The sequence below is a fragment of the Acomys russatus genome, chromosome 29 (genome assembly GCF_903995435.1).
Source record: "Acomys russatus chromosome 29, mAcoRus1.1, whole genome shotgun sequence".
Lineage (NCBI taxonomy): Eukaryota > Metazoa > Chordata > Mammalia > Rodentia > Muridae > Acomys > Acomys russatus.
In genome coordinates, this window is record NC_067165.1 from 8,096,342 (window position 1) to 8,118,645 (window position 22,304).

General features: G+C 42.8%; 2 protein-coding genes across 3 annotated transcripts in view; one reads left to right on the top strand and one right to left on the bottom strand.

Moving 5' to 3' along the window:
• Positions 1-358: 358 nt before the first annotated feature.
• On the bottom strand, positions 359-6,751 carry Cdkn2c (cyclin dependent kinase inhibitor 2C). 2 transcript variants are annotated; one of them, XM_051171268.1, is made up of 3 exons: positions 5,597-6,751; positions 5,006-5,145; positions 359-1,585 (listed from the first exon to the last, which is right to left on the bottom strand). In XM_051171268.1, exons 2-3 carry the CDS (start codon positions 5,132-5,134, stop codon positions 1,208-1,210), a joined length of 507 nt encoding a protein of 168 aa, XP_051027225.1. In that variant the 5' UTR covers positions 5,135-5,145; positions 5,597-6,751; the 3' UTR covers positions 359-1,207. The 2 variants fall into 2 exon arrangements, with proteins under 2 accessions (XP_051027225.1, XP_051027224.1); XM_051171267.1 differs by lacking the exon at positions 5,597-6,751 and having other exon boundaries at positions 5,006-5,568.
• A 10,431-nt stretch (positions 6,752-17,182) lies between these two features.
• Positions 17,183-22,304, top strand: part of Faf1 (Fas associated factor 1) — a 296,484-nt gene continuing 291,362 nt past the window's right edge. The window contains exon 1 of the mRNA XM_051171269.1: positions 17,183-17,311. Coding sequence (XP_051027226.1) covers positions 17,267-17,311 — 45 coding nt within the window. The 5' untranslated portion in view covers positions 17,183-17,266. The remainder of the gene's footprint in view (positions 17,312-22,304) is intronic.

The following is a 22,304-nucleotide window of genomic DNA, read 5'->3' on the forward strand; positions in this document are numbered from 1 at the left end:
TTTTTATGCTAAACGGGCTCCCCCAAAAGACTTTACATTCATTTAGTTTAAAAAAAAAAAAAGAAAATGAACATGTAGAAATAAATAAAGTACCATGTGGAGGAGTTGCTTATTATATATTATGGAAGTTTCCATATTTTTTATTCTGTAGATCCTAAGTAGTTATGGTCTTGATATATTATTTATGCATTTTTTTATCTGGCTGAGATATTTAGCCTCCCACCATGAACACTGATATTTGTATTTTAATACTTACACATTTTGTAGTTTTGCATTTGTGACACTTATGGGGGAAAGGCCAGTGTTATCCTGGCTTACTTGTGCGACAAATCTGAGAACTACATTAAGCAACTCTTTCATTTTATGATCTTAAAAAACTACCTAACCGAACAGAAGCACTTGACAGTGGTGCTTTCTTTCAGCACTGGCTTTTTAGAACTGTCATCTTTTTTCAGACTGCCTCTTCCAAAATCTACCTTTCAGCTGCTTGCCTCAATTTTGAGAAAAAGGGGAAGATTAGACATTTCAAGAAAGTCATAGTGAAATCATTTTAATTCTGATTTTCAAAAGTGATGTTCATATTCTTTTTTGAAGCTAAAATACTAATAAAAGCAGAGCTGGCCAATGAACTCTTTGGGAGGGAGCATGGAGGGAAATAAAGAGCTAACTCCACTGTAGCTACAATGTAACTAGGCTCCCAATGTGTTCTTTTGTAATGTTAAGACTTACAGGATCATGAGCTTTGATCAGATTTCTGACAAAGTGCAAATTGTGCATAGGTTACAGAGAAGTGGTGGGGGAAAAAACCACAGGAAAATGTGGTCCTCTTCTGAAAAAAATGTGTTTTAATTAGGCAAAAGATGCATCAGGACAAATCATTTTTAAAACAAAGTCTCCAAGTCTGACATTGAGACTGGCAAAGGGTAAGCAAAGCAAAGGAAAAAAAAAAAAAATCAAAGATAAAATATCCAGAAGGCATAGCTATTTGCAATTACATGTTAGAAATCAGAATTTTGACAGTGAAAGAATGTTTAAATATTTCATACACTTGCAGTAAGATTTCCACTTAGGCAAATTGAAGGATTTAATTAGCTGCTTAACGTATGAAAACAAAACAAAACAAAATCCTATATTTTAATAAGTGATAGTAAAACAGACAGCCAACCAACTAACTGACAAAGTAAAGGCAATGTGGGAAAGCCCTCCCTCACTGCAAATTTGTGGCTCCCCCAACCCCATTTGCCTCCATCAGGCTAATGACCTCACTTCTTCCATAGAACCTGGCCAAGTCAAAGGCGGTGTCCCCTTTATGGTTCCGATGGCCCACATTGCAGGCTGTGTGCTTCATAAGGAACTCCACCACAGGGAGGTGGCCTTCTTTGGCAGCCAAGTGCAAGGCCAGGTTCCCTTCGTTATCTTCGATGTTAACATCAGCTTGGAACTCCAGCAAAGCCTGTACAGTGTCCAGGAACCCTGCTCTGGCTGCATCATGAATGACAGCGAAACCAGTTCCGTCCTTCAAATTGGGATTAGCACCTCTGAGGAGAAGTCTCCTGGCAATCTCCGGATTTCCAAGTTTCATTACCTAGGGAAGAAGTTAAAGATAGGAGAATCCCTCCAGAGCTTGAGCTACAGCAATATTTAAAGACATCTGTCTGTTTTATCAGTGTGGTTTTTTTTTCTTTTTTTTTTTGATTCAGTGCTTGAAGAAGACTTAGAGCATACAGTCTGAAGAGCTGGGTAGCAGGAAAATACCAGCTGGTTTAGAAGAAGAAGGAGGAGGAGAAGGTGGAGGAGGAGAAAAAGAAGAAGAAGGAAGAGGAGGAGGAGGAGGAGAAGAAGGAGAAGAGGAAAACTTGTACAAATTGAGATTATTGAGTTAATATTCTAAATGAGCCCAGATGCAGGATAAGATGATAAATAAAGCAGAATTTCTGTAACATGAATAAATCTGATGGCTAATTTGGTTCTTTATCTTTCACAAAAAGTAGCAGTTTTTTTTTTCATGAATTTCTTAAAATAAAAGAAATGTAATTTGGGATTTAAGTTAGGAGACTCCTATTTGTTTATTCATGCTCATAAAATATACCTGGGGTATTAATTCTGGAAGATTAAATGGGCATGAAAATTTATTTCCTAGTAGCTACTGAAAACAAATGATGGGCTTCTTTAAACCTCTCAGATGAGTGTCAATTGGTGTAGAACCGATCTTCTAAAATCCCAGAGTTGACATTTTCTTAAATGACTAGTTGTTATGAGGTCCCTCCAAATAGATATGCCTGAATTTTCCAAGCATTAATATTTTTTTCTTTATAGGCTATTAAAAAAATTGGCTACTGAAAATATTTCATGCTTAGAATTCATTCAAATTATAGAATATTACTGAGTTATTAAGGTATTAATCCAGCTACTGTGTTCTACTTCTTACATCAATTTATTTTGAACTAGGTTGGGGGTATGCCTCGTGTCAGGGAGGAAATGGTTGTCTGGCTCCCATTCCTGAAAGGAATAAAGTGGACAATCCTGCTATATTAGTATTTCTCTGAGTCTGACTGGCCTTCCAATACCCAGGGGAGCAAAAGGAAATGCAAGACATTTAATGTGTGTTGGAACAGACAGCTTCGTCTTGTGGTTTGAGCCATTTAATAATCAACTGGTGATCCTGGCTAATTTCCGTTTGCACTCATTACATTTAAGAATAGCTATTTGTAAACCACCACTGTTTTGAAAGTCAGAAAATAGTGTCAATACTTGCTATCAAGGCTCAAAATAATTTATATCAGAAATACTAATTTACTGTTTAAATGTATTAATCTTTAAAAGATGTCTGTTGGTCAAAAATCTCTCATAAGTAAAAATATCTTATATAATAGCACTTAAAGTATAATACATATTTAATTCACTTGTGAAGATATTACTTTCATTAACATGCCAGAAAATTCCAGCATTTGAATTGGTTTCATTTATACTTAGGTATATTCATAAGAATCTAAGTTATATAATAATATAAGTGGGCTACTTATCAGATACTCAATGTTTATTGGAATCAAACACTAATCCATTTGAAAATATGTACAAAGTTCATTTAATCTCTTTAAAAGGTTTTGAAAGAATTAAAATTTACTAAAATATATTGAGAGTGAATACTATTTTATAAGTGCAAACTACATACTTTGTCAAGATATCAAGTTTCCCCTTTAAAAAACAAAACAAAACAAAACCTCTTTCAGTCTTTCATTTAAGGCAGTAGAAAAATGACCCAAAATTTATTTTCCAGAACCTCAATGAAATATATTTTCTGTTTATTAAAATTTAATACAGTCTAATTTTGAATTTTGTCACACCTCCCTAAAACCTTAGCCACATTTAAAGACTTAGAGTGAGCAAAACAAGAAACAGACACCTTAGATTTTTGTAAAGCATATGTACGATAAAGGTCTTTGGTTATTCTGAAAAACAACAGCAAAAGGAGAAAAGATTTCTGCAGTTGAGTAAGAAACATAATCACAGAGTAAAATCTGCCATCTTTGGCAGAAAGTAATAGTAATATTACCAATGATTTTGTAGAAAGTTCTTTCTGATGACACATTTTCAGAGTCAGGATTGTGTACACTGAAAAGGACTCCTGCTTGTGTGTGCTTGCTTCATTATATGTGCTGATATTAAGCTATTATAAGAGGGTATTATCTAAGTTTGTTAATATAAACAAAATTGGGTGGTTACTTTTTCAATGTTTGTCAAAGTTTAATTATTGTAATATTTACCCAATCGTCCTGTCTGTCAAAAACGTCTGCACTATCTTTTTCTGCACACAGATGAAGTGAAACTGACCTAATCTTTTGACTTTTCATTAGAAAACCTTTCAGGATCTGGGGCTAGTGGCATTGCTATCATTACCAAATCAGCTCAAAAGTATTAGGTGGAAAAACAAAAACAAAACCTTTTCCTTATTTAACCCACCTGGATCAAGATAAATATTTTACTATCTCTGCATAAGCCTCCCCAACAGTGAACTTTTTTTTTTTGTTTGTTTGCAAGGCCAGCTGTATTCTGACTTAAAATATACAGACCACATGAGCGTCTACTGTGGCACCTCCTGCTACTTGAATTTCTAATTTTTAAAACAGAAACAAAGCCCTGAGCCCAGTGGGCTTTGAAAAGCTGCGTCTGGATGTGAAAAGCCATCAGAACACCCAGAAAAGCAACTGGTGGAGATCACTTTTCCAATGTTTTGTTTCTAAGCCTTTCAGCAAAGTTACATGAGAACACTTGGAGGGGGGAAATATTATCAGGTACATATTTGGCAACTGGACGTGTGTCAGTTGTTGCCTATAAATCTAATTACTGAAAATTAGAGCATACCACGGCATGGCCACAATGATATTTACTAACGTCACTGCCCAGGTCTCATCAGAAAAGCCAACTTTTTATTTCTCCTTATTCCTGAAAGGGTAGAGTAGCTCTATATTAGCTGTGAAATGTACATCCTGTCCTGGTGCCCAGGCTATCCCATTCCAAACGAGGAAAGGTCGTTTGTCAAGGCACGAAGCAGCTGAAAGTAAAACACCCTGATTAGTAGTTAAGGGAATTAACTTTAAAGTCAATTATTAGGGATAAAATAGGTGAAAACCACTATTAGCTGTGTATTTACTTCAAATAATAATCATGATAGGGTGATTAAAGAGCTATATAAAACAACACAGCACAAAACAAACAGATTTCGACGCTAAGACTACTTTTAAAAATCTTCACTGTCACAAAAACATTCCAAAAATTATGACCAAACCTAGGGTTCCTCTTGATATCGAGGATGTTATTGGATTTGACGAGTTTCTCCAAAGTACGTCATTTTGGGGAGTTGGGTCCACTTAAAGATATAAAATATGGCAACCAAGTAGGTTTTAAAACAGGCAAGATCTGAACCCCCTCAAAACGTAAACGCTGTCGTTTTAGAAGCCCAGGCAACCGTATTGGCTTTGTTTTCCCCACCTCTGCGGATACCAACCTGCAGCGCAGTTCTCCCAAATCCATTTTGAGCGTTGACGTTTACATTACTTTGCAACAAACTAGTAAGTTGCTCTAGGTCCCCCCTGGCAGCTGCGGACGCCAACTCGTTCCCCCAAGGCTCGGCCATTCTTTAGGGTCCTGACGATCGGGAAAAGACGATTAGTTGCTTCTCTTTTTCCCCTTTCCTTGGCTCCTAATCGGGCTGCATGATGGCATCGGAGGCTGACAGAGGGACTGGGATGGTTAATCTGGAGTAGAGCTTGGTAGTAAATACTAGTAAGGTCGGCCTGCCAAAAGCCCGCCCCTCGATTCACACGTGATTATTCAGCAAAACTGAGCCCATTGGAGAGGGGCTCCTTTCCTAGCTTTTTAGCTTAACCCCTAAGAAGGATTCTGGTGATTCAACAGAGATACACACACAGAGGCACTCTTGATTAATTGCTCTGCACGTGAGATGTAGGCAGAGCTGTCACGGACCTTAGCTTCACAGCACTGTGAAGAGGATGTGCGGAGACTTAAGGGACTAGGTCAGCTCAGAAAACACCGCGAAAGACAAAGTATTAGAGAGTAGAAAAAGGCATCAACCCACCCTTGTTCACAGTGGTGACTTGAGGCAGAATTTCAGAGGCAAGTCTTCCGTGGGGCTCACTTTCCATCCGTCTCGCCGAAGGGGGTAGTCCAGAGTGCTGCTCGCTAGCAGAGCGCCGCGAGGGCTGGATGCTGACGTGCTCCGGGGGGGTTAAAGATGATCGCTGAAGGCAGACCAGAGCAGCAGTTCCGAGGCCCTCAACTCTCCGGTCTCGACGACTCCCAGGCGGGCTCGACGTCTTCAAAAGAGCCTCCGGAGCCCGCCCGCCGGGCTGCCGCAGCCCCGCCGAGCCTCAGAGGCCGTGGGAGCCGGGCAGGGCGCGGGTCTCCGGAGGCTGGTGGGCGCGCGGCAGACCCCCGCCAAGCCCGTCATGCCGGCCCCGCCGGGTCCCGGGACTCCCGGCAGCCTGAGGACGGAGCAGGGCGACGAGGGGGAGCGACTACGGGGCTCGAGCCGCTGGGGCAGCTCGCCTTAGCATCGCTGCTGCGCCGGGCCAGCTCACCAGTAACTTCCCGCCTACGACCGAGCTAGCTCAGGCTCTCCTGTGCAAGCGCTCGCTGAGCTGCGGCTGTCGCCTCTGCAGCCGTCTTTCCCTTCCTTTCCGATTTTCCGGGGGTCGGGTGGGGGCGCCTCCGGTGATGGGAAGGGTCCTTGGAAGGACAGGCGGTCGCCGCTGTTCCGGCGCGCAGCCAGTCCCGGCGACTTCTTGGCGGCCGCCCAGCAGCTCGGGCGCTCGATGCCACTTGGCCAGTTAGTTCTTCGCGGTCCTCCGGCCTGTAGCCCTGGTCTGTGCCGCGGACAGGGCAGCGTCCGCCAGCCAGCTGGGTCCCGGAGCCCAGCCAGGCAGCGCCGGTCCCTCGCGAGCCGCGGCTGACAGTTTCTTTTTGTCGTTCGGCTCCCTAAAAACCTCTGACCGCCGCTCCCTTCCCTGCTCCTGGCACTTGCGCGTCTTCCCCACCACTTCAGGATCTTTTCCTTCCCTCCCTCCTTTGCTTCTTTTTCCGCTGAAGCAACTGCTGCTTCGGTTGCCTCTGAAGAGACGGTGCAGGTTTCTTATCCCTTTTTTTCCGACCTCATCAGCTTTTTTTGAAAAGAAAAAAAATTGAGCGCTTTTTGAGTTGAAAAACCCGCCCCCATTTTAACGGCAGAGTTTTAAGGAGGCTCCGCGGAGTTAGCGCGCCGCGGGAGCGGGAAGGCCGGGCGCCGCCCACGCCCCGCCCTCCGCTCCTGCGGCGCAGTGGCCGGCGGCGCGCTCGCTCCGCCCTCGCGGCCCGGCGCCCTTCTCCTGGCCGGCCAGCCCGCGCTGGGCCTCGGTCCGCAGGTCGGCGGCAGAGCTCCAGCCCGCCCGCTCCGCCGGGTCGGCGCGGCCCTGCAGGGCCTGCCGGTCTAGGGCTGGAGTCCCTGACGCCGAGCCTCTCCACCGGGCGGGAGCCGGGCGGTGGTGACTGAGGCCGGGGGCGCGGGCTGAGGCCCCGGGAGCTTGGCGGCCCTGCTGCGGGCGGGCAGAGCGCGCTCGGGCGCTCCGCAGTCTCCACGCCTGGAGCTCCGCCCGCCCCGGCGCGCCCCTACCAGGCTCGCCCGGTTCGAGCGGCTTGGCCCGGGGCTGGCTGCCGCCTCCGCGGGGAACGTGCCCTGGCGGCACTCCTTAGCTCAGTCACAGGCTTTGGCACCTGTCAGGTCCTTGCCAGGGCTGCAGAGGCTACCCGACTGACAGCACCACGCAGCAGAGAAGTCTTTGTAGATTGAGCTGATTGAGGACGGGAAGTACGTTACAAGAAATCATAAGGAACTTTGAAGCCTTAGAAGTTCCAGGGTCTAGAAAATGTGAGCTGCTTTTATTCTTGAGGGAAAAGGAGAAAAGCAATTAATTTTAAGCAAAACTCACAGTAAGTTAGAAATGTTTTCTAACAAGGCTATGTCTTTATTGTGGAATTTCTTCCACTAGACGGAAGCTTGGTTGTTTTTAGGTGGAGGTGGGGATGGTGGTCTAAGTATAAAAGGACAGGTCTACCCATATCACTTATTTCACATCCAGCACCAATTTTCTGTACTTTTCACGTCCTTTTTTAGGCATACGAGATTACTTCCTTCTATGCTTTTATGCGTAAAAAAAAAAAAAAAAAGATAGCATGGTTGCATGATGCATCCAGTGGTCAAAATGAAACCAAGCAAAAAATGACAAGTGGTCTAATTAGAACCAACCATGGCACATATATCTTCAAGCAACATCTGTACCCAGTTCCTTGGAGTAAAGTGAAAGCATTCAAACAAGCCAGAGGCATCTGGACACTCATCTAGTAACAGGCTGGCTGTTAGGGAAAGTAATAGTAACAAGAATTTGGCAGTGTTTCTTCAAATTATTAAGGGGGAAAAAATCAGCTATTTTCTGAGTACCTAAAACTGAATCAGGTAACAACAACTAAGGGAATGAACTCCTTTGAAAAAGCCAACATTTTCTTTTCTTTTTGTTTTTTTGAGACAGGGTTTCTCTGTGTTACCTTGGCTGTCCTGAACTCACTTTGTAGACCAGGATGGCCTCGAACTCACAGTGATCCACCTGCCTCTGCCTCCCAAGTCCTGGGATTAAAGGCATGCGCCACCACGCAGAAAAAAAGCCAACATTTTAACATTGGAGTGTTTAGGATTCCATGAATACTGTTCTTCCAAGCATTCTGGGAAGTATCAGTTTTCACTTCAGCTGGAAGTTGTGATAGGGCCTCGGCACTTTTTAAATGATAAATGGCACTAATCCAAATTTACAAACGTTGCTTTCTAGAATGTAGTGGTGTCTTGCTTGGAGAAAGTGTGGGAATGAAGAAGAATAAAATCGCATGCATTCTGTTTTTAAAAATGGACATGTACATGTGTTAAGGCTTTTCTGAATGACTCAGTAAAGAAAACTTATGGTTTGGGGTGCTTTTGTCCAGGCTAGCTTGCAGCTCCTTACATATCTTGGGCTAGCTTAGTACTGTAACGTCACGTCTGTCTGATATGACTTGATTACACATATGTTCCATTGTACTTTGTTGTATTAAGAGTGTTTGGAAGTCCTAATTACTTAAGACTTTAATGTCCCATCACCCAGAAATAATGTAAATACATTTAAAAAAGATACAGAATCTGCAAATAAGAGTTTTAAAAGCAGCTGAGTGCAGCAGTGCATGCTTTTAATCCTAGTACTCAGGAGGCTTGTGGCTCTCTGTGAGTTCAAGGCTGGCCTGGTCTACAGCTCGAGTTCCAGGACAGCCAGGGGTATATAGAGATACCCTGCCTCAAAACAAGCTAACAACAAACAAGTACATAAGCAATAAACAAGGAATAAAACATGTTCAGTAAAATTATGTTCTTCCTATGAATTTAGTTGGTCTTTTTAAAATACTAACTTTTTAGATTCATTTAGAAAGCTTATGTAGGCCTGGCACAGTAGCGCACACCTGTAATCCCAGCCCTTGGGAAGCAGAGGTAGGCAGATGTCTGTGAATTTGAGGCCAGCCTGATCTACAGAGCTAGTGCTAGGATTGCCAAGGCTACACAGAGAAACCTGTCTTGAAAAACCAAAAATAAATAAATAAATAAATAAATATGTGTGTGTTTGTCTGTCTGTGTCTGTGTCTGTAAGAGAGTATGGCCAGCCTGGTCTACGGAGCAAGTTCTAGGACAGCCAAGGCTACATAAACCCTATCTTGAAAAAACTAACTGACTGACTGACTGACTAACTATCTAACTAAGTAACTAAATTGTGTGTGTGTGTGTGTGTGTGTGTGTGTGTGTGTGTGTGTGTGTATGTGTACACCCAAAAGGGCCAAAAGAGGGCACTGGATCCCATGATAAGTTGTGAACTGCTTTATGTGGGTAGTGCTGGGAACCAAACTCTGGGCCTATGCAAAAGCAGCAAGTGCTTTTAACTGCTAAGCCATCTTTGCAGCCCCCAAATACTGTTTCTTAGGGAAGTTTTTTCTTTTTAATAATTATTTTTAATAATAATAATGTGCTACCATGTCCACATGTCCAGTTGAAAAAAATGTCTGTTATTTTATGAGGGCTAGTACACTGAGAGATATTTAATAATAAGAACAACAACAACAATAAATACACACACATATACATACTCATTGTTTTGAATGTAGACAAGGCTGGACTCGAACTCACAGAGATCTGCCTGTCTCTGCCTCCTAAGTTCTGGGACTAAAGGTGTGTGTCATCACTGCCCAGCTGATAACTTTATATTTTAACACGTGGTACTAGGTACTCTATTACATTGAAAGTAACAGATTTCCTTCCTTTTTTTTTCTTTTTAATTTAATTTAATTTAATTTTTTTTTTTTTTTTAGACAGGGTCTCTCTGTGTTAGCCTTAGCTGTCCTGGAGTCACTATGAACACCAGGCTGGCCTCAAACTCACAGTGATATGCCTGCCTCTGCCTCCCAAGTGCTGGGGTTAAAGGTATGTGCCCCCACGGCACCCGACATAACAGATTTTCTTTTACCACAGTTATGACATGTCCCTGAAATGCTAAAAGGCATCCTGCATAGATAGATACTAAGTTCTCAGAGCTGTGGGAATCCTCTTGAGTACTTCATCATTTTAAAGGTTTTGCAGCAAGCATGTGGTTTAAATAGTTCATGATTTTCCCACATTGACTCCAGTCAATGAAGAGTTTCTATGTGATTAGCTTTGAGGAATATGGATGAGGTAACTATACTTTCTTAACTTGGTTTTAAAATGTTCCTCTTTGTTGAATTTATAGATAACAGAGGTGGCCCCCTAGGGGGCCTTTTAAAAATTACTTATGCTTGTGGCTTTGGTATTTTATTTCTGAGACCCAACAGCCTTTCCATATGGGTACTTGCAATACTCTTTGGAAAGTCCATTTTTAAAAAGTAAGGAGAAAAAAAAAAAAAAAAAAAAGAAGAAAAGAAAAGTAAGCAAATAAAATGCCAGTAAACATTAAAATATGATATTAATAAGTAATGCTTGCATTGCCCTGTAGTTATTAAATATGATACACATTTAAAATTTATAATTTTGTGAAGTAAATCTAATTATCCTCATTATTTGATGAGGAAAATTTTAAATTATGAATTAAAGCCAGCTAATATAGGACTTGAATTCATATCCTGGTATCTAAATCTCAGGCTATTCCCATTACTTATGAGTCCAGGATCACCCAACAGAGTGTTTAATTCATTGGATAAACTACCTGTTTGATTACTAAAACAGGAATTTAACTTGGTAGTAATATTAGTTTCATGAATTATCTAGTAAGCAAGAAACATTGTTTAAAAATTTTGGTTATTAGCCAGGAGGTGGTGGAACATGCCTTTAATCTTAGCACTCAGGAGGCAGAGGCAGGCGGACCTCTGTAAGTTCAAGGCCAGCCTGGTCTATACAGAGAAAACCTGTCTCAAAACAAAACAAAACAAAACCCAGAATCCCTCCAAAACAAACAACAAAACCCAATTTTGGTTATCTCAATCAAAAGGTCAAAACGAACACTACAGTAAGCCATTTGATAATGTGAAGACCTCAATATCACATGATGAGAAGAGCCTATCACCTTTGAGGATTCTTATTCGATATCCACAAGCTCAGTGTACTGTCCCCACACCTCCGGCCCCATAAGGTCCCCCCTTGAACCGTCTCTCACTCTGTCTCATCTTCCTAAATGCTTAGGTTAAAGGTATGTGCTGCCACACTTAGTGCAAACTCAGTATAAATCTGAGAAAACATTAGGCAAACCCAAGTTGAGGGATATAGAGTTTATAAAGTTCTTGACTCATCAAAATGGTCAGGAGTTGGACATTGCTAAAGTTTTGTTTTTGTTTTTTTGCTTTGGTTTTTCGAGACAAGGTTTCTCTATGTAGCCTTGGCTGTCCTGGACTCACTTTGCAGACCAGGCTGGCCTTGAACTCACAGTGATCCACCTGCCTCTGCCTCCCGAGTGCTGGGATTAACGGCGTGCGCCACCACGCCCGGCCCTGTTAGTTATTTTTGATAAAACTGTGTTTCTCAGTTTCTTTCTTAATCTGGCTATCATACAAAGAATTGAGATTTTTATATTTGCTTAACAATAAGCTTCACAGCACAATAACTGAGCAGTTATTACTCTACTCTTAACTCTCTAAGCTGATCTGGTTTCCTCCAGTTTCCATCCCAGAGATACTTGCACTTTGTAGCTTTCCTGCTCTAGCTCCTACTCCTGATGTCTCCTGGACCTCTGCTGGTGGCTCCATCCCATTCCTCCTCCTCTAGCTCCTGGCTAGCAGGAAGTCCAACCCTATTCTCTTCCTTGCTCAGCAATTGGCTGTAAGCTGCTCTATTGGCATATCAGGGAACAATTGGGGAGCAGTGTTTATACAACACTGAGACTGGAAATTCTCAGAACAAGGACTGTTATACAGAAATCAGCATTTGAATTACACAATAACCTTATGCCTACAAGGCATGTCTTTGGGGTTTATAAATCCAAAATATTTTATTTATTTATTTATTGAACAGGGTTTCTCTGTGTTAGCCTTGGTTGCCCTGGACTTGCTTTGTTGACCAAGCTGGCCTCTAACTCACAGCAATCCGCCTGCTTCTGCCTCCAGAGTGCTGGGATTAAAGGCATGTGCCACCATGCCTGGCTCCAAAATAATTTTAAATATAAATTTAGTTAAATAGGGGCTGGAGGGGTGGCTCCGTGGTTAAGAGCTCATAGTGTTCTTGTGGAGGAACTGAGTTTGATTCCCAGCACCTCTGTTGGGTTGCGCATAACCACCTATGACTCCAGCTCCATGGAATCTGATGTCTCTGGCCTCTATGGGTACCTACATTGATGTCCACATAATTAAAAAATAGCAAAATAAATATTAACAGTAGCACAAATAACTTATTTATACTTGAAAAATGAAAAACTCATTTAAAAGAGATTTAGGAAGAAGAAATTACTTGAAGATTTTAGATAGTTGTGTTTGAATTAGGCCAAAGTCTATTTTAGGGGACTATGAAAATGAGATTAAAATTATTTTGTATACTTATGGTAAAAGAATTTCTGTTCTCTTGATTTGTTCCACCTGTGACATTTTCTAAATATGGAATTTTAGAAAAATGAAAAACATGCTTTCTCCTGTTCAATGGCTTTCTTTCAATATTTCTGTAGTAGATATTTATTCTGGATGCTGGTTGTTTAGTCATACTAGTGAGACTATGGCTAAGAAACAATATTTTGATCTACTTTGTAAACTTGACAGCATTGAGGGTGATGCTATGGGGAGTAACCAGGGAAAGTGGGAAGAGCATTGGCTTTGACCTAGAGATGAGTCCTAGACCTTTCACTTTATATCATGACCTTGGACAAATTCTCAACCTCTCAGAGAAGCTTTTCATTCTATAAAGTGATGGCTGTAAAGATTAAATTAAATAAGCTATACTTGAATGGAGAAGACAGTATAAATTATTGTATAGAACACACATGCACACATATTTGGAGGCAAGTTTTCTCTGTGTAACAGCCTTGGCTATCCTGGACTCATTTTATAGACCAGGCTGGCCTTGAACTCACAGAGATCCACCTGTTTCTCCCTCCCAAATGCTGGGATTAAGGGTGTGCACCACCATGCTTGGCTAGAGACACAATAAAAATTCAAATTATTATTATGAACCCAAGATTTTGTTATGGGTGTACTCTGATGAGTATAAAAACATACTGGGTGAAATGGTTTATTTTTTATTTTTTTTCCCAGAGCTGAGGACCGAACCCAGAGCCTTGCGCTTGCTAGGCAAGCACTCTACCACTGAGCTAAATCCCCAACCTCGGTGAAATGGTTTACAACCGTCAAGAAACTTTCAACCTGTGGGAAGAGAGAAATAATTTGTAGATGAAACAGTTACAGAAAAAAAGAATTCATAAATTTGCCAGAACTGTGTTTGTTAAGGTACTAAAGGCCATGGTTGGGGGGCGGGGGGAAGGTGGACATTCTTGTTATTTTAAGCTATAAGGAGTGACCCTGGAAGAACATGTAGGGGTTAACATACTGAGTAACAGCTATTTCATTAGGAAATCTTTAAGGTTTATGGGGAGTTTTCCCATGCATTTTATTACTTACTGCTTGAAATCAGTACATTTTTTTTTAGTTTTGTGTCAGAGAGTAAAGATTTACAGAGGGGTTGGAAAGGGGCAACCTTAGGCATCAAACACAGAAATGCTTGAAATTTATGCTATTAAAAAAAAAAAAAAAGATTTGGCTGGGCGTGGTGGCACACACCTTTAATCCCAGCACTTAGGAGGCAGAGGCAGGCAGATCGCTGTGAGTTCAAGGCCAGCCTGGTCTACAAAGTGAGTCCAGGATGGCCAAGGCTACATAGAGAAACACTGTCTCGAAAAACCCAACCAAACCAAAGCAAACCAAAAAAAGATTTATTTATTAATTTATTATGTATACAGTGATCTGCCTGCATGTACACCTGCACACCAGAAGGGGGCACCATATCTCACAGTAGGTTGGTTGCAAACCACCATGTGGTTACTGGGGATTGAACTCGGGTCCTCTGGAAGAATAGCCAGTCCTCTTAACCACTGAGCCATCTCTCCAGCCCAGATTTGTGCTATTTTTATACAAAGATTTGAAGTTTTTCATTTACTTCCTGAAACAATCTCATTAGGAGTTGAAGTTAGTACTATTTAAAGGACTCGTCCAGAGTTCTACAGACAATTTTTGGGAAAATACTTCTGAAAAGTCATGTGTTTGAGCATCCATGCCATTCATCCCTTTTACTACATCATGGCATTGTTTTAATTTTCAGATGGAGAGAAGGGAGCGAGGGATCTGCACTGTGTTTGAATGAGTTCTGAGGTTTTCACGTGGCTTATAGAAAAACCCAGTTTTGCATGGTTGCTCTAATGCTGGCTGAACTCTGAACTCTGAACTCTGCTTTGTCTGAGGGGCCATACTAGCTGGGTAGTTGAATTGCCTCATCTTGTTGGCATTGGATTTCACCTCAGGATCCCTATTTATGACAATTTCAGATCTCTCTCTTTAGAAACAGCAATTAAAAAGTCTATAGAGCCTTCTAGAGGCTTATATTTCTTTTTCCCTCTCCTAGTCTGATTTTTTTTTAAAATAGGGTCTTATCATGTAGCCCAGGCTAGACTGGAACTCTCTATGCTCTGCCTACCTCTGCACTCCAAGTGCTAGAATTAAAGGTGTGAATCAGCTCACCAGACACATCAGGTTCTATTTCCTATGTAGCCGATCCTGTGTATTCAAATAGGATCACTTTATAGGGTGGGAGAGATGGTTCAGCGGCGTAGAGTATTTGTTGCTCTTGTAGAGGACCAGGGTTCTATTCCCAGAACCCATATGGTGGCTTAGAATCACTCATGACTCCAGTCCCAGGGGTTCAGACACCTTTTGCTGGCTTCCATGGGCACCAGGCACTGTATGGTACATATACATACACACAGGCGAAACACTTATAAAATAAAACAAATTGGGGCTGGAGAGATGGCCCAGAGGTTAAGAGCACTGACTGCTCTTCCAGAGGTCCTGAGTTCAATCCCCAGCAACCACATGGTGGCTCACAACCATCTATAATGTGATCTAATGTGTACTGTATACATAATAAATAAATAAAGCTTAAAAAATAAAACAAATCTAAGAGAATTTAAAAATATACAAGTTATCACAGAATTACAGGCCACATTATTTTTAGTAAGAGAACCATGGAATACATTTCCCACTAGTGGTTTAGGGAATCTAACCAAGAGCCTTGTGCGGACCGGGCAAGCGCTCTACTATTGAGCTATACATCTCCAGCAAATCAAGATCTTAATATGACAGAGCACAATTCTTTACATTCACAGGACCAAATATTTGATCCAGACTTGTGTGTGTGTGTGTGTGTGTGTGTGTGTGTGTGTTTCGAGACATGGTTTCTCTGTGTAGCCCTGGCTGTCCTGGACTCGCTTTGTAGACCAGGCTGGCCTCGAACTCACAGCGATCCGCCTGCCTCTGCCTCCCGAGTGCTGGGATTAAAGGTGTGCGCCACCACTGCCGTGCTCTATTTTTTTTTTTGTTTTGTTTTGTTTAAATACACTTCCCAGCTTAAGAAGTTTAGGCATTGGTTCTTTATGGTGATGTCATCAGTTCCCATTTTTGTTTAACATTTCTAGAGTTTTAACATAGTTTCCAGAGCATGTATGTGTCCTTTAAAAGCCTATAGTTTCCTACTTTATTGTGTCAAGACTGAATAGATTCTGTCACCCTTCCTTTGGCCTGGATGGCAATTACAAATTGTTATATAATTAATAGGATTTGACTGTTTCAGGTGCCACGGTTGCTAATATCTGACCACAAGTTGAAAATTTGAATAATTCTGAGAAGTCCAATATAGTTTTCCTTATGAAAGTATTTTAACTAGTGTTTTCAAGTCTTCTGCACGTGTCAGCTTTAAAAATGTAGATATTATGGCAGTAGAAATATTTTCCCTTAAATATCAACTTAAGGGGCTGGAGAGGTGGCTCAGAGGTTAAGCGCACTAACCAGCGTACCTAGTTCAGGTCTAGCACCCAAATGGCAACTCACAACTATCTAGAACTCCTGTTCCAGGAGATCCGACCCCCTCACACATGCAGACAAAACACCAATGTACATAAAATATAAGCAAATTAAAAAAAATCAATTTAAAATGCTCAGCATCCTCTTGAGGTCAGGAGTCTCATCTCTCAGTTTCTAGGGTCCACAAGACACATGGTCTTCTGGATACCTCAGTGTTTGTGCCTGAGGTTGCAGACTCAGAAAAAGGAAATTTCAGACTGGGAGTGCCAGTACGTAAGCGGCCTTTGATCGTGAGGTTGAACGAAGTTGTGTTTTGCTGAAACTTTGTCAGAGGAAAACGTTACGTGTCAGACCTTCTCCGTGTCAGGCGGTTTATGGGTGTGCTGAGCTGGATGTGTGTTCTGCGTGTGACTAATCACGTGAGGCTCCGCACCACATTCCGGCCGCGGCCGGCGGGAGGCGGCACCTCCAGGCCTAGGCTTCCATCCAAACTGGAATAACCTGTTGCGAGCCCTCAGGCTCCGGCGGACGCAGCCCAGCGAGCGTCCCGGCCACACGGGGCCGGCGTTCCCGCCCGCTAGCGGAGCGCCAAGCGCTTGACAGGAGGGCGGTCACATGACAGCCGCAAAGCGCCGCTTTGCGACCTCGATGACAGACAAAATGTGCGACAGCCCTGGCGTCGGCCAACCAGGGGCGGAGGCGGCGGCCAGGGGAGGAAGCGGAGGAGGCGGAGGCGGCTGTGGCGTTGGCCCGCCTGCTCGTTCTCTCGCTTTTCCCCGCCCCCGTCGGGCTCGCCGCGGCTGAAGGGAGCCGGGCGCGCGCTGTCGCAACCTGTCCTCCCTCCCAGCCGGCGACGGAAGGACCAGCCCGCCATCGAGACCAGCCTCCCCGTCCCGGCGGCTGCGGCAAGGGCTCCGCGGGGCGCAGGCGAGCGCAGGGCGGCTGAAGGTTAACCGAGTGCATGAGAGCCTAGCCTCCCGCGCTGCCCCGCCCGCCGGCCCGCCGGCCCTCCCGCCGGCTCGCCCGCCAGCCCCTCGCCACCCGGCGGCGGCCGCCACTGCGGCCGCAGGAGGCGCCGTCTCGCTCCCAGGTGCGCGCTTCGTTCCCGGAGCCGCGGAGCTCGGCGGCCGCCATGGCGTCCAACATGGACCGGGAGATGATCCTGGCGGATTTTCAGGTGAAGTGTCTGGCTCTGCTTCGCTTCCCACCTCCGACTTGGCGGCTTCGGGGTGGCGGCGCGGTGGCCTCTTCCCCGCGTTTGTTTGAGCACCGCGGTGGCTGTAGTGTGGGCTTTTCTACCCTGCGTGGCTCAGGGTGTGTGTATGTTGTATATTGTGAGCCACGGGGAGCGTGTATTTCAGATGCTGTGGGGTGTGTGCGCGTGTAGAACGTGTTAAATGGGGTTGAGTGAGATCTTTGTTTTAGGTCTGGGGATGTTATGATTTGCTGGTTACTCTGTATGCGGGCTCTTTCCCAGTCTGAGGAGGAATGTGTAGAAGATAGGGAAGGGGTCAATTACAGGGTTGTTTGGGTTGGTCCATGAGGAAACTGTGATGTGTGATGTGGTGTGTGCTGCTATGGGTGTGGTGTATTGTATAAAGTGGAGTGTAAAAAGGCCCGAGCGATGAGGTGGAAGGCTAGTCGGGCTCTGTGGTCCTTTTTAAAGAGTGGCAAACAGCTGAGACTCTGGAGGCCTTATTTTGGAGAGTTTGGAGGGCGGAAGATAAGGCAGGTAGATAGGCGGTATGCTCTGCTGTGTCTGCAGTGACTTCACAACCGTAACACCCCATTCGTATTTGCAGATTCCCCTCCCCTACAGACTTTGCTGTCCTTTCCTCAGGAGATAATTTAAACTAAAGATTATTACCTTACTGAACCCTCCTGTAGTGACACTGGCATGTAAGCATCTCAGAGAGGCCCTTTACAAGTAAGAGTTGTGTGCATCCGGAAAGATTTGGAGTTCCAAACAATACCCTGTGAATGTTTTCTTTGCCTTTTGATTTTTACTGAAGGCAGTATCTTAGTACCATACACACACCGTTTGGCATTACATTGGTCAAATATAGGCAGACTTTTTTTTTTTTTTCCAACACTGGCATTACTACATTTATACTTAATGTTCTGATGAGCATTTTCCAAGAATTCGCCCTTTTTTCTTTAGTACTAGGATAATGCTTCTATCTTCATTTTGATTCTACTGTAACCCATGAACTCAGGAAAGATGGTTTTTAAAAAAAGAACCGCGGGCCATGGCATTTTAGTGTTTGTAGGCTTTAGAATAGCCTAAGCTCTTCTAGCATAGTCAGTGTTTCTCTGTGTAGCCCAGGCTGGCGTCTAGTTTTGCACTGTCTTCCTACCCCAGCTTCTCACAGTTGTGGGATTACAAGTGTGATTGACTATGTCCACTTCTTAGGTGTAGTTTTTACCCAGTCTGTGTTTTGACGGGAAGGCTCTGAACAGCAACAAATGGTGTAATCTACCCTGGCCCTAATGTGATTATAACTTTGTTTTAATTTCATAACTTTAAAAACCTCTAGTAAGTTGTAGCTGATGTCTGTCTTCTTTCTGTATTTTTCTTATTTTATTATTATTTTTAATTTGGTGTGAGGGGGTTCAAGATATATATGGTCCAGTTCAACTTTGACGGATTCTCCAGTGCTGGGATTATAGGAGTTTACGCCATCACACCTGGCTCACTACTAATCTCATATTAACTAAAGGACTGGAAGTTTAGGGTCCTGTTCCCAGAAGCAAAGTACTATTTTTGAGGCACGTCAAGACTTTTGGCTTGGAAGTCAAAATAATTATTTTGATCATATTATTAAATTCCAAGGATACTTCTTTCCCAGCTTTTCTTTCCCCTTTGAAAATGTTTTCCTGGAACTTACTCTTACCATGGTGTCCTCAAACTCACAGAGAATGCCCGCCACTGCCACCTGAGTGCTGGGACTAAAGGCGTGTGTCACCACTGCTTGGCAAAAACACACAATTTGAATTAAATTTTAAGAATGCTTAAACATTCTTGTTTAGTGTTAGTGTTTACAGTAGCCAAAATATGGAACCAACCTAGATGTCCACTAGTATATGTAAAGTAAGGAAAATGTGCTATGTACAATGCAGCTTTATTTTCCTTTAAAAAGAATGAGTTAAGAAAAAGTGAAGCTGGTTGTGGTAGCACACACTTTTTTTTTTTTTTTTTTTTTTGGTTTTTCGAGACAGGGTTTCTCTGTGTAACCTTGGCCATCCTGGACTCACTTTGTAGACCAGGCTGGCTTTGAACTCACAGCGATCTGCCTGCCTCTGCCTCCCGAGTGCTGGGATTAAAGGCGTGCGCCACCACGCCCGGCCACGTAGCACACACTTTTAAGCCCAGCACTTGGGAGGCAGAGGCGGAGAAATCTCTGAGTTTGAGGCCAGCCTGGTCTACAAAGGGAGTTCCAGGACAGACAGCTACGTAGAGAAACCCTGTCTTGAAAAATAAAACAAATAACACCTCAGTTGAAACCTTTGCATGCATTTGAATATCTTATTTTCTAATATTTGTATTTATTTATCCCATTATGGTCATATAATATGAAGAAAGCAATTATTTTAACAAGCTCAGTGAAGAAGCATTTTAAAAACTCCATTTCCTTTTAGGGGAAATAAGTCAGATTTTGATCTCTGCTGGTTAATGGGTTATAATAAGTATAATGTCTAAATATGAAAAGCTTTTGGGAAGGGATTCTTGATCATTTCACTAAAAGAGAAAGTGCTTCCATTGTAGCCAGTGCCATGGTGCTCCATAGTGGGTGGGAGACTACAGCTCATGCTTAACCGAGAGGATTGGAACTGTGCATGGGTGAACTTACTACAAAACAAATTGTCTTGTAATTCGCACCCCTCCCGCCCTCCTCAGCTAGCTTGAGTGAGGGCCCAGGTTTACCCCCCAGCAGTGAAGAACTCGTGGGACAGAATTCCCAGTCCTGTCAACTAAAAAATTTAATAATGGAAAATATATAACACAAATTAACCACTTTCAAGTGCATACTTCAGTAATAATAAGTATTTTTAAAAATATTTTTTAAAGATTTATTTATTTATTATTATGTATACAGTGCTCTGCCAGGCCAGAACAGGGCATCAGATCACATTGTAGATGGCTGTGAGCCACCATGTGGTTGCTGGGAATTGAATCAGGACCCTGGAAGAGCAGACAGTGCTCTTAACCTCTGAGCCCTCTCTCCAGCCCAGTAAGTATTTAAATAAGTATTTATACTGCTGCCCTTCATCTCCACGGCTCTTTTCATTTTTTTAAAACTATAGTTCTGGTTGCTTTAAACAATATATCCTCATTTCTCTCTTTTCCTGACTCCCTGCAACCAGCATTCTGTTTTCTGTCTTTATGAACTTGATCGTTCTAGGTACCTCATTCACAGGAGTGTTTCACATTTGTTCTTTTGTGAGTGGTTTATTTTACCTAGTGTTAAAGAGCTTCAGGTTCATCCATGATGTGGCTGGCACATGTCAAAAGTTTATTCCTTTTACTAGTTAAGTAATGCCCCATATTTGGAAATGCCATCTTTCGCTTACTCAGTCATCTTCTGTCATACTTAGGGTGCTCATAACTTGTGGCTGTCATGAGTAATGCTGCTGTGAACACTGCTAAAAATACTGCTAGAATTACTTACTTCTTCAGTTTATGTGGGTTTATACCTAGAAGTAAATTTGCTGGGTCACAAAATAATCCTAAACGGAAAATGAAATCTTACATTTTGAAGATATGACATCTTGTTTCCCTTATCAAGTGTACCACCAAAAAGTTTGTTCATTTATTTGTGTTTTTCGAGACGGTTTCTCTGTGTAGCCTTGGCTATTCTGGAACTTACTTTGTAGACCAGGCTGGCCTTGAGCTTACAAAGATCTGCCTGCCTCTGCCTCCTGAGTGCTGGGATTAAAGGCATGCGCCACCACTCAGAATGGAGGAATACCAGCGCCTTGCAGGGCTTCCCCGTGTAGCTGAAGCTAGTGTCAAACCCAAGGTCCTCCTGCCTCAGTTTCCACAGTGCTGGGTTTGTAAATGTGGGTCACTACACCCAGTTCAGTTAGTTAATTTTAAATTTAGTTCCCTCTAGTGAATTTAGAATTTGGAATGTTTTATAAATATGTTCATCCTGAGCCAGGCAGTGGCGGTGCATGTCTTTAATCTTAGGCAGGTAGATCTCTGAGTTTGAGGCCAGCCTGGTGTACAGAGCGAGTTCTAGGACATCCAGGGCTGCACAGAGAAACCCTTTTTCAAAAAACAAAACAAAACAAAAATTCCAGTATGCATAGTAGTATGTTACAGTTATAGTAATAGTCTGGCTGGCGTTGGTGGTACACACCTGTAATTCTAGCACTTGGGAGGCGGAGGCCAGCCTGGTCTACAAAATGAGCCCAGGACAGCCAAGGCTAACACAGAGAAACCCTATCTTGAAAAACTTAAAAAAAAAAAAAAAAAAAAAAAGGTAGTAGTCGAGTAGTATTTATTCTGCTCTGTCTGGCTAGAACCATAAGAGGGTATATCCTCAGTTAAAAAAACAAAAACAGATGGCCCCCTAATGTTTTTTTTGTAACAAAAGAGGTGCAATCAGATGAAACATTCTAAGTGTAGTATAGGTTTTTTTTCTCCTTAAAACCCCAAGACAGGTTCTCACTCTGTAGCTCTCACAGAGATCCATCTGCCTCTACTTCCCAAGTGCTGCTTTTTTGTTTTAATTTAGTTTATTTTTTTTTAAGAAAAGACAGTCCTCACACTTAGACTGGAGGCTTGAACTCAGGTCCACAGCTTGGCAGCGAACGCCTTTACCTGGTGACCAGTCTCACAGACCCCTATTTTTGACATTTTTAAAGTTGGTACTTGTTTAAAAGAAAAGCTTCGGAGATTGTCTATTTAAGGCCCATGTCTTTAACTTTTGTGGAAATAGAGACTCCATGAAAAGGAACTGACTTGTCCAAGCTTCATGGGTTGGTTTGGAACGAAAATATGTCCAGGAACATACATGTCAAATAATTTGTTTTCTACCCAGTTTGTCAGAGACATTTTAGTTTTTTGAAGAAAACAGATTTGCCATTCAGAAATTTCTCTTAATGGGGAAGTTTTATGTAAATAAATGGACAAATGGTGTCTGGTGGCAGTTACCTGTAGTCCC